Below are 14,994 nucleotides of genomic sequence, written 5' to 3'. Positions count from 1 at the left end.
TGTTTTTTAAATACTCAATCCCCCACACACTCAGTTATGTTTTTACCTCGCCCCCTCTTATTTGTGTTGTTTTCAGATTTTGTTTTCATGGCAATTATAAGGGAGTGTATATTCTTAAATGTTCACAGTTTGTGGTCAGGCTCAGTCCCTACTCCGTGCATATAGTTGGGGTCCAATATAGTACATATCGTACAAGTACGACACTCGTACTACCTCGCCTTGTTGACTGCAGGCACACCTCACTCATGTTTTTCTATGACTTCAATCTTTAATTCAATGGCCATCATCTAGGTCTTCTTCACAGCACTCACTTACTTAGGACACATCGCTAGAAAGAAGAAATTTACCAAAAGATCTCAGAAAAAACCCCCAGAAAATGCGAGTACAAAACACAACAGATACCTGTACTTCCACTGCGGGGTAACCATGTGAACTGATGGTGGCCAGATGTTGTGGTGTTCCCTTTCACCATCTCGTGGTCTCTGAAGCTCACTCGCAACTAGTTAAATTTTTGCTCTCAACACAGAGAAAAAATGGGGGGCTCATAATTAAAAAATACTCGCAAATTGGGGCACTCGTAGGTCAAAGTATCCCTTTAAATTATACTTCTTGTAAGTACACTTGGCTTATACTGAGGGAAAGTGTATTTGTCATATGCCTTGTTAGCCCAGAAACGCATCTTATTTGTAAAGGAGTGTTACTACAACACTGAATGTTAGAAGTATTACTTTGCGAGTCTGCGGGGGTGTGCCCATGATAAGTCTGCCCGCAAGTGTGCGACAAATGATTGACACCTCGTACGGAATGGCCTCTGTCTCTGATTGGTTGTTTTTCCTCAGGCTCTGTGGCTTCTTGTGTATTAAATTAGAGGCGCAAGAATATTTATAATACTAATATATTATTTGTCCCACAGCCTTTTGATTCTATACAATCAAACTCAAGGCAAAAAGTGTGATTTGCGGTAAATGAGTGATATTTGCATCCTTACCACCGTCCAGGAGCCATATCTCCACTGTGTCCGGAGCTGAGCAGAGTTGTCAGGTGGTGGTGTGCTTTGGACTGGAGAGGCCCAAGGGCACGCCAGCATTTCGCAGTCCTTCAAACATATTATTATTATTATCCTCATACATCACTTATAGTTTTTTTTGTTTTTAACTGGAACATCAAACAAGAGTATGGTTGCCTTCCCAGACACACTAAGGGCTTACAATGATTTACGGTGGATTAAAAAATATATAAAATAAGAATTTAAAAAAGGGGTGAATTAAATCTTTGCTAATGTTAACTCTGTGTCAATCAAGTTTATGGAGAACAATGAAATTTGTATACAGGATGTCTGCTGCCCCCAAGTGGCAAAATAAGTCAATCTGAATGAGTTACGTTATCGCCACCATCATAAACAATTGCAAACCATATGTTAAGGATCATTTTAACATCACAACTCATCATGCAAGTAGGAGGAGTCTCTCTTAACTTTTTTTTCTAAACTCTCTTAACTTTAATAAGCATACAGTGGTACCTTACTTAGGAGTGCAGCGACTTACGAGTTTTACACTGTACGAACCACTGCTCGGTTGATTTTTAAGTAAACATTTTTTTTTTTTTTTGCTTTGTGTTGTGAACAAAAATTTGAGATACAAGCAAGCTTAAATACGGTGCTGCTAGATAGTGGTAGAGAAAGCCACAACATCCGCCCTGCGACTAAATCACAGTTCCAGATACAGTACAATTAATTTAACTTGTGAGTCGAGGGACCACTGAATATTTTTTTTCAAGTCTAAAATGAGATCAACCATCAATGCCATGGAAAGAAACAAGTACTTGGCTAGCTAGCAAGCGGCTAGCGCAAGAAGCGAGCTTAGCAGTCTACATTGCACTTTATTGTTAAAATCACAAACACATAATATCCACGAGAAATTCCTTTTAATTGGAATGGGACAAAAATAGGAAGTACAAACCTACCAAAATAAGACCGAAATCAGTGTGTTTGTGTGTCTTTACCCGACTGTCTCTGGGCCTGGCTGCAGCGTTGCACTCTCTGTCGTCCACTGTGTTGCCATAGTCCCCCGACACACACCTCACTGCTCTCATCTGGTAGCCGTGGCCACAGGTGACTGCACACTGGGGGACACAATTACATGCACACACGCATGGCTATGTTTACAGACACAAGCAAAAATATGAATGACGAAAGTGACTCATACAGGTTGAAGTCCGTTTGTGCTTTATCTCAATGGTGGTGTCACTATGCAACAACTTGGAATGTATGGGAATACATTTGCGTGTGTGTGTGTGTGTGGCTCAGGTTTAGTCTGACAGGATATGAGGGCAAAGGGAAAGCAGCGTTTGAGGAAATGGCAGCTGGAGTCAGAGAACGCTACGTAACTCTTTGGTGTATCACATTACACACACACACACACATCTTGAAGTATACGCTGTCACGTGACGTCTACCCATGTTCCATCAGTGACCACACACACACAGAACAAGAGTCACTCCTGGATGTGTACATGATGTGCATGCTCAAATAAATATGTTGCATTGTTTTCCACCAATCGTCCATTCACCATCGATCCACTCGTCAGTTTTCCATCCATCCATACAACCACCTATCCATCCACCAATCTAGCTTCCATCCAATAATTGATCTATCCATTCATCCATTGTCACAGTTATTTTTATATCAGCAACTCCCAACCAGAGTGCCGTGGGACACTAGTGTGGTGTGACAGACTATCAGGGTGCCGCGGGAAATTATCCAAATTCAATTAATCTGTCAGAAAATTATTTATTAATTAAAAATATCTCTTTGTGAATCTATCTATGCCAGGGACATATTGTGACAGACATAAAATTACAGGAAGTCCTCAATTTACGACCGAGTTCCGTTCCTACGCTGGAACGGAACCTAACACGATTTTCCGCGTAAATCGGATTTCACCGTTAAAGTCGTAATTTACGGCCAAATACTTCTGTAACGGGTATTGTCCCACGTGATTGTGACAGCAAGCTCAGTGTGTGTGGGCGTGTGCGTCGATGTGTGAGTGAGACGGGACTGCGCAGGCGTCGTCCGGCGGGACTGTGAAGGAGGAAGGAGTGCGCGAGTGTGTACAGTGGCAAGTGTGGTGACGGTGACCGGGGAAGAGTAGCAATTAGCGCAGGACCTGTTGACGTCGAATGTGCAGAGGAGCTAATAAAGCCATTAAAGCAGCAAATCTGTGCTTCGTGCCTTTATTTTTGCCGCCACCCAGCTCAGCTGTGCAACGAGAGAAGGGTGTTAACCAATGCGTCGTAAAGTCATTTGTGAGATCGTCATTGTTTCAATATTCCTACTTTTTATAACATTTTTGTTTGGTGGTGTGCCGTGAGGTTTTTCTAATTTAAAATGGGTGCCAATTTATGACTATATTGTGCAGCATTGCAAAGCTTTTTTTATTCAATAAATAAAAAAATATCAAACTAAAAGCATATGCTTGACTGCACTTTGACAATAAGTGAGATTTTACAAAGTGGGACCCATGTATGTGCATGTGTCCTGTTGTGGTCCATACGCAGACAGTTTTAAAGCATCTGGCTGCGAAACTGCGAGCCACACATGAAAACCATTTCCTCAGACGAGCCTTACACGTGTCTACCCACTGAGAGTGTGTGCATCTAACCTGTGTGTACGTACACGTGGATGTACGTGCGTGCGTACTCACCACTCCCCACACGCCGACCTGCCAGGATGCGCATTCGGGCAGCTCACAGCTCCCGACGGAGGGGGGCTTGCTGGACGGGTCGCACAAGTGCTCACTCAGCTTTTCTTCTCTGGGCGCTGCGGTGCACGAAACGTGCCTGTGCCTCATCCCTTTACCACACGTCACCAGGCACTAGAGGCCCACGAGGATGGGTGATGTCATGATAGTGGAAGAGAATCAACATAACTGTGTCAATGAAAAATCTCCAGCTAAAATTACCATAGAGGTTTTATCAGAAATGTAACTAGCAATGGAGTGATCAGGACCAGCAAGGCCTAATCACAAGCACATTTACAGCCTACATTCTAATATTTCTTCTATGAAACTAATTAATTTCTAACTGTTTCTCTTGGCTGCAGACTGCTTCCAGTATGTGCATGTTATATATTAGTCCAATCTGATTTGTAGCCTTTATGTGTTGCTATGTCAATCTAATCTTCCCAGGGCCTTCAGAATCAATAGCACTGGCCGTGTCGGGCTGAAGGCCCAGGTACCAAATGCCCACCACTGAACTCTAGCTGCACCTAATGGTAATGTCCCCCCACCTCGCTCCACTCGCTGACGGTCCACTTGGGACACGCCTGGTCATTGCAGGTTTCTGTGACCACTCTCTGGTGTTCGCCGCACTCCCTGTCCACCAGCCGCCGGCCCAGATTGTTCATGCAGTATGACTCTCGGCTGCGACCCCCTCGTCCACACGTCTTGGAGCACTTGTAAAAGAACACAGCAAAACACATGATTCTTGAGTATTTGATACAACAGACATACGGTTACCTCTGCCAAGCAAGAATGCTGTGAAGCGAAAAAAAAGTTTTGATCATAGTTTTATTTGTTTGGTTTGTTAGGAGGATTACATAAAAATGATTGGACTTATTTTGTAGAGGAGTGGCACATAGGACAAGGATGAACCCATTAAATTTTGGTTCAGATCTGTCTGTCCATCCATCCACCAACTAACTAGCCATCCCTCTATCCCTTATCCATCTTGTACTAATCTATCTGTCGCCCATCCAGCACACATACTGTAAATCTATAAATCTATACAATGGTCAATTTATCCACCAATCTATCTATCCATCTGTTTATACTTACATCGATCTACTTCCATCTATCCCTGATCCATCCATCCATTTTTTTAGAGCAGATTGAGTGAAAGGTGCCAATTGTTAATTTTTTAATTTTCGCTACAACCCGTTAATGGGGCAAAAATGTGGCAGTGACCCACCAGATCCAGTAGAGCTGTAGGGAAAAATAGATTCCTGTATGTATCAGTTGGCTTCCACTTTTTACCTGCAGCAGAATTGCCAAGCGCAGCATAATTTTTTCAGGTCAGACGTGTGTTTATGATTGTTTGGTCTTGAGGGAGAACCGTAGTTACTCTTTAATCACTTTTTAGCTTTAAAAGGTTGGCCACCAATTTGAGGGCGCAATTTGATGTCCGTAAATTGTAATGGTAGTTGGCGCAAAATAGCGTAAACCCTCTATATATTGTTGAAAGCAACAATATGTAACTGTTTTGCCCCAAATAACAGCTTCAATACATGATTATATTACATTGGCTTTTAATAAGGGGTTGTTGTCATTGTAACTCCTTATCCCCTCTTTTACAAATACTGGTGGACCAAACAAATATTTGGTGTGACTGGAAATTCAAGTAAAGCATGGCACATTTTAAGTACAAGAAAGGACCAAATAGTCTTCTTTTTGCTCCAAGACAAATCCTACAGTTGTGGATGATATCTTATTTTTAAACTGTGATTACCAGTTAATATTAACTGGTAATGTTTTTTTTTTTTTATTGAAGTAGGTCAAGCTAATGAATGCTGAAAGCTAACAGAAGAGCATGTGTTGAAATAACTACTCTAATTATAGCGATCAGCAGCACACAACTTACAGTAATATTGGCACCGATGCTAACCTAACACCAAACACTCGTCGTCTTTTTCTATTAACTACAGTCACTTAAAGGTAAACTACCATTTGTAATTGTGAGCAGGGAATCCTAGAGGGGAAAAAAAGCTCAACTGTAATGTGTCATGATTTAATGGGAATTCCGCCCCCCATTCTACTATACCTGTGACCAGGCACTGTACTGCCAGCTCTTGAGAAGACAATCGCCATGGCAGCTTTCTCGAGTCGGAGGTTTGACGACATCGACACAAGAACTGGCCTCTACCCGCTCGCTCTGCCTCTTCATCAGGTTGTACTTCATACACTGCACGTCCAGGCTGCGGTAACCTGCACCGCATTTAGCTGAGCATTCACTCTTCCCGGCAACATGCCACCTGTTGGAAAATATTAGTATTATTAAGTCATATAATTTGCTAAAAGGTGCCTACCTAGATATGGGGGCTGGTGCATCAATGATAAAACAAACATAACACGCCCTTCCAAAAAGGTTTATAATTGCCTAAATGACACAAGATGGTGGCAAAGAACTACTTTTGTCTGAATGACTGAAAGTTCCTCAACTCACTTCAGCATAGTTCCTTGGCACCAAGATTCCTCAAGATGGTGGCAAAGCACTAATTTTGTCCAACTGAAGCGCCTCAATTTACTTTAACTTAGTTCCTTGGTACCAAACTGCCCCAAGATGTCAGCAAAGCAATACTTTTATTGCTTTGGCCTTAGCACAAAAACAGTGAACAGGTGAGTTTTTCAGCAAATAAAGTATAGGGGCAAAAGAAAGCCTGAACATCCGGGGGTCACTGTAGATTTTTTTTTTTTTTTTTTTATTTTTTTTATTTTTTTTTTTTTATCTGTGCGTGCGTGTGTATGTATACATCACCTGACTTCACAATCGTTGTTGCAAGCCTCAGTGACACCGACGGGACGAGGAAAATGTTCGCATCGTTGGTCCGATACCTCGAGGTGATCGCTCTTCCGCATGCAGCCTGCCTTTTGCCGCCGCTCCCCTGTACCAAACACGTGTGTGCACAAAAACATGCTAAAATCAAACACACTGTCAAATCAGTCGCCGGAATATCACATTTCTTCACCTAAAATTCATCAGGTAGCCTTGGGGGTCCTTGTCTGTCTCACACCTCATAATTACATCTCTTTACCACATCCCACGGGGATCTTTGACCCACAGGAAGCCTGACTAACTGACCTTTAGAGGGAAACTTTGACAGGCTTAGTGCTTGAAGGCTCAGCTACGGTATACGTGTCGAGCGATGTGAGTGGCTCAGGTCAGAGGGGGTCAACAGGAGGTGGTATAGGGAATGAGAATTATTTTTTTAAACGGTTCCAGATGTATTTGTGAGTGACGCTAATTTGTGCTGACACTTCAATCTGTGTACAAATTTTCACTGTAATAAGACACTTTATGGAAGGGTGTCCAAACTACGATCCCGGGGCCATTTGTGGCCCACCGTCCACTTTTTAGCGGCCTGCAGTACATAGTAAAAAATAACATTTGACATGAAATAAAGTGTGAATGAGTCACTGATGGTGTAGTGGTACACTCGCCTGACTTTGGTGCAGGCAGCGTGGGTTCAGTTCCCACTCAGTGACGGTGTGAATGTGAGTGCAAATGGTTGTCCGTGTCTATATGTGCCCTGCGACTGACTGGTGACCAGTTCAGGGTGTAGTCCGCCTTTCGCCCGAAGTCAGCTGGGATAGGTTCCAGCGTCCTGTGACCCTAACCAGGATAAGCGGTGTTGGAAATGGATGCATAAAGTGTGAATGTGTAAAAAAGGGGGGTTTGCGACACCAACAACTACTACTAGTGATAATAATAAATTGGTTTTATATAGAGGTTTTCTAGATATGCAAAGATGTAAAGAAACTATTAACAACTAAGATAGTAAAAAAACAAGTTTTTTTTTAACACTACGGTAAATAAACATAATTCAGTTTCAGAAGCAAAAATGGTTTCCTCCACGTTCTGCTCCATGTCAAGCTTCGATTTGTGAACATATCAGATTAAGGATCCAAAGTAACAGTTTTAAAAATGTAATTTTACTACAGCTGGCTCTTGTTTTGGTTCTGATGTGATTCAACTTTGGCTCCGCACAGGAGCGGATTTATTTTAGTGTGATAGGCCACCCTTAACTATTTGCCTTATCACCTTTAACTGAAATCTGTGACGCAGCAATGGTTCCAAAAATAACTAATACATATCGTCACTCAGACGGAAAACCCCTATGTCCAAATTTGGTCAAGTTCATATTTTTTTCCACAAATCGATACGATTGGTCAGTCCCCACGTGGGTCTGTTATTTTTATAATTTTTTTGACTAATCTAAAGTGTTGAAAATTGACTTCTCTCTTTGACGATGCAATGGCAATGGCTCAACAAACATGCCATTTATTGGATTTCCTGAAAAGTGTTAGAGATACAAGGATTCCCTCCGATGGCAGCAATACATACACAATATATAATTGCTTGAACATTGCTTTTTTATTATGTTTAATAAATGAAAGTTGGAGAATTTCAAAGTGGCCCTTGTATCATTTGATTCGTCTGTATGTGGCCCTCAAAGGAAGAAGTTAATGGTAATTTTTAGTCATCTCTCTTTCAATTATAATGGCATTTCCCCAAGTCACCAATATGGCTCAAATTGTACACTTTCATAAACACCTCATGCAAGTCAGAATTTGTCCATGAACATTCATGAATTATTTAATGAGAAATGTATTATTATATGTCAAAATATAATGGGGGAAAAAGTCAGATCGCATGACAAATGACAAAAAAACCCAACAACAGGCATAAATGCCTCTGCCAAAGAAAAATCATTTCCAAAGTAAAAACTAAAAAAAAAAAAATCAGTTTTCTCATGGTTCTTTCTCAGCACTTGTGCAACCCCTCCATGAAATTTTATGGAATTAAATTATGTTGTTTTGGCATAACACTGCTAACCAATAGAGAAATGATGAAACGCTTGCCTATGAGCCTTTATGTCCAGGAGCGATAATGAACACTTAACCTCCTTTGAAGATGAAATTACAGTAGATCTTTTTTATTTTTTCACTTTGAACCATGTCACATTTCATTTTTGGCCATCTCACACATATTTTGCTCAACCGCAAAACCGTTCAAGATTGAAAAAGGTGAGGACATCCAGTTGAAGTCGTACCCTGACAGATGCGGTTGCACTCCAGCCAAGGGCCCGAGAGATCCCACGCGAACTGCTCCCTGTGTTCCTCGATGGGTATGTTGAAGGAGTAGCGGACGTCTGGGTTGTAGAGGTTTCCCACACACAAAACCTGAAATAATGGCAGCAAGAGTCAAGGTCACAAAAAAGCTCTCTTTTTTTATTTTGTCTGCGCAGAAATGTAACCTTTAAAACAGATATCAGTTACAAAGTGTTGATAAATCAGAGGAAACATTAAATCAAGCTGTCTTCCACCAAGCGATGCAGTTCGGTTCGATTCGGGTGCGACTATTGACAGTCAAGCAAACCATATGGCAATAGCACCAATTCTAGAAACAAGCACAGAAAGATAGTACAGTCTGAAAATCAACACCAAGATTCCTACATTTGTTTTCTTTTTTTTTTAACTATTGTATTTGCATTGCTACTAAAGTAAAAGTGCATTCATTGGCACTCCTGTTATGTGTTAATGTTATATAATTTTACATTTGTTTCTGGCACTGTCTAATATTCAACCAGAAAAAATATTTTTATGAGTAAAAAAACGAGATTGATTCCAGTAGTTACACTGAATATTGATAGACTTGTTATCACTAGTATTATTATTATTATTAAACATGCAGCGGGTCACATTATCTCATGGACATTTTTGGTGTACCAAAAAAAAAAAAAAAAAAAAAATGTCACAATAGGTCAAGAAAAATGATATGAAGGAGCTTTGCTAAGTCTCGAGGGGGCTTCTATGAAAAAAGCATTCACACGCAAAGTCGCTATGGTACATAAATAGAAATACCTAAAACAAATCTAAGGTGTCATCACAAAAAAAAACCTCAAGCAGCATCACTCCCCAAAGAAACTATGTGGAGTGGATATGGGATTGTACTCAGGGGCAAATGGCTGTTGTCATGGTCTGTGTTTTGGTTTGGGTTGTGTTTAGTTTTGTTCCATGTTTTCCTATGTTCCATGTTTGTCGTGTGCTCATTAGGTTGTCGTGTCCACCTGTTCTCGTCTACTTTGTGTCGACCAATCAGCTCTCTCCAGCCACTCGTGTCTTGTCCAGGTGTTCCTCGTTGTCTCGTCAATATGTCTGTATTTAGTTCCCTGGTTTCTTTCAGTTCTTGTCAGTTCATTGTCGTCACACGTCTTTGCCATGTCATAGTCGCCAGTTGTCTTTATCATTGTGGTATGTCATTGTCAGGCGTCATTTTCCCTTTCTATTTCACGTCTTACTCACAGGTCATAGTTTGCTTCCAGTTTTAGATATTCAACTGTTTCTTTGTTACTTTGGTTTGGTTGTTATCTGTGGTGGGACTTCGTTCAGTTTTGCTTTATCGAATATCCTTGTTTTCCTTTTTTGAAGATTAAATATTATTTTGAGACTCCCGCACTCCTGCCTTGCCTCCCTGCAATTGGGTCCACCATGTTCTTGCCTTGCGTTCCTCGCCTTCGCCCTAACCACGTACGTGACAGCTGTATTTTGCAGGGGGGGGAATAATGTATCCTCACAAGACATCTTCATCACAGACCAGCTCTGTTTGGAATCCATCATATTTTCAAGTACATAAACGATGACGTCACAGCGAATTTACGTCAAGACAGAGCATGCGCAGACAGAAATCCGCCTGACAGCTGATTGACCGTTTATGACTTGTGATCGGTTTCGGGAAAGGATACGGAGCATTTTTATTCGGTTTGGGCTTGTAACCGAATACTAATCGGAATATAAGGCTCCATGTAAACAATTACACAACTCATTAGTGACTTTGGGTGAGAGGTATGGTACACCCTAGACTGGTGGCCAGCAAATTGCAGGACACAGAAACATTGCGCCCCGCAAACTGAACCTAAAGGCTTGGCGAAAGCAGTTTTCAACGAGACGGCGACCTGCAGAACGAGCTCCTCCTCGATGCGATCGGTGCAGTTGATGCGCTCCACTTTGGTGTCGGAGCCGCTGTACTCGATGACCGTTCCCTTGAAGGTGATCTCCCTTTTAAACATGGCCACCACAAAGTTCCCGTTCAGTAGGAAGTTGGACTGGCTGTCGGATAGTGCTGGAAAAAAACGACAACAATCCACTTGAGCAGTAAAACAGGAACAGTGTGCTGTTGTAAACAGTCGGCCTGTTGCCAGCTCATTGTTCTGGAAAACCACACTTGCGGCACGTGGGGACACTGGCGGTCATAGCTTATATTTCGAGACAAGACTATGTGACACTCATCAGTGGTTGACGCTGCAGTTCAAACATTGACTGTGAAATGAGACAACAACTCATGAGAACAGATCGTTCATCACTGTAGCAAGTATATACAACTAAGACCTTTTTCTGCGCTGGTTCTAAGAACCATGCAGCTAATTACAATGTCTGCATGCCAAAAGTATGGTGCGATGAACACACTCCACTTTGTTTACATTCGAGTTTGCACGTTGTTGGAGCCCAAAGCTAGTCATCCTTAGTTTAAAGATGATTACGGGTTTGGGACAATGTGCGACTAAGAGGAAAATGTGTTAAACATGAGCATTTAAATACAAGTACAGTGGTGTGACCAAGCTCATAACTCAGTTTACTTTTATATAAAAACAATATTCTCCATTGAAATAAAATCTAATGCCATTAATTTGTTGCATTCCCAGAAAACCATCTCATTTTTTCCGTGTTTTTTTTAAATGAAGAAAAATGGCACTGTATTCTATAGACTCATAACTTGAAAAACTCCAAAGTTGTAAGTCAAGGCACCACTGTACACACAGTGTTGATGGTGCACTGCTTCCCCCTCCTGAGACGCCGGATGGTGGACCAGAATTTCCTCAAAGCTGCCCAGAAGTCATTCTACATTGCCTCACTGAACTCCTCCCATGTCCGGGTATTTGCCTCAGCGACAACCAACGCCGCATTCCGTTTGGCCAGCCAGTACCCATCAGCTGCCTCAGGAGTCCCACAGGCCAAAAAGGCCCGATAGGACTCCTTCTTCAGCTTGACGGCATCCCTCACCGCTGGTGTCCACCAACGGGTTCGGGGATTGCCGCCACGGCAGGCACCGACTACCTTACAGCCACAACTTAGGTCGGCCGCCTCGGCAATAGAGGCGCAGAACACGGTCCACTCGGACTCAATGTCTGCCGGAGGTGGGAGTTCAAACTCCTTCTGACAGGGGATTCTGCCAGACGTTCCTAGCAGACCCTCACAATACATTTGGGCCTGCCACATCGGACTGGCATCTTCCCCCACCATCAGAGCCAACTCACCACCAGGTGGTGATCAGTTGACAGCTCCGCCGCTCTCTTCACCCGAGTGTCCAAGACATGCGGCCGCAAGTCCGATGACACGACCACAAAGTCGATCATCGAACAGCGACCTATGGTGTCCTGGTGCCAAGTGCACGTGTGGACACCCTTATGCTTGAACATGGTGTTCGTTATGGACAATCCGTGGTGAGCACAGAAGTCCAATAACAGAACACCACTCGGGTTCTGATCGGGGGGCCGTTCCTCCCAATCACGCCCTTGCAGGTCTCACTGTCATTGCCCACATAAATGTTATTTTATCATATTTTTTTATTTTCAAGGGACAACACTGAAGAAATGATACTTTGCTCCAATGTAAAATAGGCAGTGTACAGCTTGTATAACAAATACATTTACTGTCCCCTCAAAACAACTCAACACACAGCCATTAATTTATAAACAAAATCAAATATCAGCATTAAATTGGAATTGGACATTTGGGCCCGCAGTGTAAATCCAGCCATGTTGTGCTTATGGAATCACCTGGAGGGACAAATGTGACACGGCGTTGCAAACAACCACCATATGTTTTTTTTCAGCCACATGTGTTTTCTGACTGACTGGAGAAAGTCCTGAACCTCACTTGAACTAAAACGTTTTCATTTTCTTGCCCGCCTCCGTGCCGAGCTATCCGCTTTCACCCACATGCATCTAATTAGCACCTAGCGCTGCCTCATTTATCTTTCTCCAGGGCGGCTGACACTCCATTTGCTTTCCCAAGCGATGGCCCTCGTTGCCTTGACCAGCCGACACTGTTCCCTGCCCATCTTTCCGCCACATACACTAAGCGCAAAAGACACTTCTCGAGTACCTTTTTATATCTCCTTCACTAACAGCTTTCCTCCTCGACTGCGTGGGTCACCACAACAGGACGTTTTTGTGGAGGGGGCCCAGGGCGTAATGGCACTGACCTAACTAACTGAGAGGGATCTAATGTAAACGTACTTGCCTACTTGTTCAAGAGGCAGTCCCAGCTGTAACTAAAAGTGGACAAATAAGACCATTAAAACATCATCCTCTCTCTCCAACTGGTTGAGTACTAACTAGACAGTGAAAGCTCCAAAGTCGAACACAGCTTTTGTAATTTCAACTTTTTTTCCATAGAGTAAAATAATGTGTACATATAAAACCGTTATTAACCCTCCAGGTTATGTTTTAAGTTTCACTTTAACAATCCTAACTGATTTTGACTAAAAAGTAAAATTATTCGTTTGTTGACAACGCCTAGGAACTGGAAGGTGTTTGAAAAATTATACTGTCACCTAGTGGTGTTTTATAAGTATTGCCTGAATTTAAAAAATTGACAATAATTAATTATTCACATATTCATATTCTGTAGAACCTTTCCCTGGCGAAAAAGTCACCTATTGACTGTTTTTGTGCTCTTTCTGAAATGCCAAAGCCCTGTCTAAATAGAAATTGGTCTCAAGGAAGTATGTTGAAGTGATACATCTTGGCCATAGGGTTTGTATGTCAGGGAGGAGCTAAATTTAACCTGAGTTGTTAGGGGAAGTTACAGAGAGTCTTTCAACACATGAGCATGTTCAGTGAACCCCCACTTTCCATGAGGGATAGGGACTGACCCATGCTGTGAATTTGGCCAACTTGTCTAAATGAAGCTCCTAAACTCACTTTAACCATAGTTCCTACTTCCCATGATGCGGCAAAGCAACACTTTCATTGTTTTGGCTTGAGCACAAAAACAGAGAATAAGTGAGGTTTTCAGTAGATAACAGAGGGTAGGTTCCAAAAGAAAATCAGCAAATATGTCAATATGCGAACGTGAAACCGCAAATATGCAGTGGTTTACTGTACATGCACAATTCCAGTGCATTTTTGCAAACTCAAATAATCTGTGAACAATTTACTTTTAAGGGGAATGTTGTTAGATCAATTTAAAATTGTCAAATGTTTTTGGGACCACAGTTTGTGGTAAATTAAAATTTTAAACTATCACAATAGAGAATTATTTACATTTTTAGGGTGACGCCAATTCATCTTGAGCAGGCCTCGGTCCCTATGGTTAAAAAATAAAGGGAGATTACAATATGTCGGTCTGACCAAATTATTATTTAACATTCACTGTGGTGAAGAGTTACACAATTTGCTTAGTCACGCATGACCATGGTTTGGGCTCTGAATTTAGTTGAACATTTAAGGCTTCATTTTCCCCAAAACTTTGCGTTAAATCCAAGTTGTGTTGAGAGATATGGTTATTAAAAAATAGGGAATATTTTGGAGTTTATGTGTATAGCGGTAGTCTTTGGAGAACAGTATAATTTCAATATTATAAGTGGTTAGTTAACTTATATACTTTTATGACAGTAAATAATGTTAAAAATAAAAATTGGCCTGTTCAATTAATAAAGATTGTTTCATGATAGCAACAGATTGAATTTGAGACGGATTAATTTATGTGTCATTATCTGCTATGGGGAGAATTCATTTAAAATCCAAACAAACTGAACATTGAACAACTATCAGAGATGGATTGTTTTGGATTACCTCATCTATTGGTGCATTAAAGACCTGATAATCATCAATATCACAACTTTGAAGTGTTTGTGCACGCATTTGTGTTGTTCCGGAAAAAGAACCACAAGGATTCTGGTGATCTTGGCCTTCTAAATCACGGGGTGTCAAACTCACTGCCCGGGGGCCAGATCCCGTCTGCCACATCATCTTATGTGGCCCGCAAGAGCCAATCATGTGCGTCGACTTCATGTTTCTTGCTAAAATACCAAAATTGCAAATTGTCTTCACTTTTGATAACATTGAGATATTCTAAGCATTTTTTTGTTACCCAACCTTTTAAAATAAATAAAATATAGGTGAGCAAACTGTTTTTAACTGGCTTCTGATTTCAAAAG

The 14,994-nt window shown here is 41.6% G+C and overlaps 1 protein-coding gene across 1 annotated transcript in view; it reads right to left on the bottom strand.

The window, feature by feature from the left end:
- Nucleotides 1–14,994, bottom strand: part of LOC133403263 (A disintegrin and metalloproteinase with thrombospondin motifs 20) — a 118,490-nt gene that overhangs the window by 40,197 nt on the left and 63,299 nt on the right. The window contains exons 17-24 of the mRNA XM_061678019.1: nt 10,727–10,893; nt 8,825–8,954; nt 6,529–6,655; nt 5,815–6,025; nt 4,286–4,450; nt 3,702–3,872; nt 2,002–2,121; nt 989–1,096 (exon numbers count right to left, since the gene is read on the bottom strand). Coding sequence (XP_061534003.1) covers nt 989–1,096; nt 2,002–2,121; nt 3,702–3,872; nt 4,286–4,450; nt 5,815–6,025; nt 6,529–6,655; nt 8,825–8,954; nt 10,727–10,893 — 1,199 coding nt within the window. The remainder of the gene's footprint in view (nt 1–988; nt 1,097–2,001; nt 2,122–3,701; nt 3,873–4,285; nt 4,451–5,814; nt 6,026–6,528; nt 6,656–8,824; nt 8,955–10,726; nt 10,894–14,994) is intronic.

The sequence above is a fragment of the Phycodurus eques genome, chromosome 5 (genome assembly GCF_024500275.1).
Source record: "Phycodurus eques isolate BA_2022a chromosome 5, UOR_Pequ_1.1, whole genome shotgun sequence".
NCBI classification, from domain to species: domain Eukaryota; kingdom Metazoa; phylum Chordata; class Actinopteri; order Syngnathiformes; family Syngnathidae; genus Phycodurus; species Phycodurus eques.
Note: the sequence above shows the minus strand (reverse complement) of the source record. Positions and strands in the feature narration are given on the sequence as shown.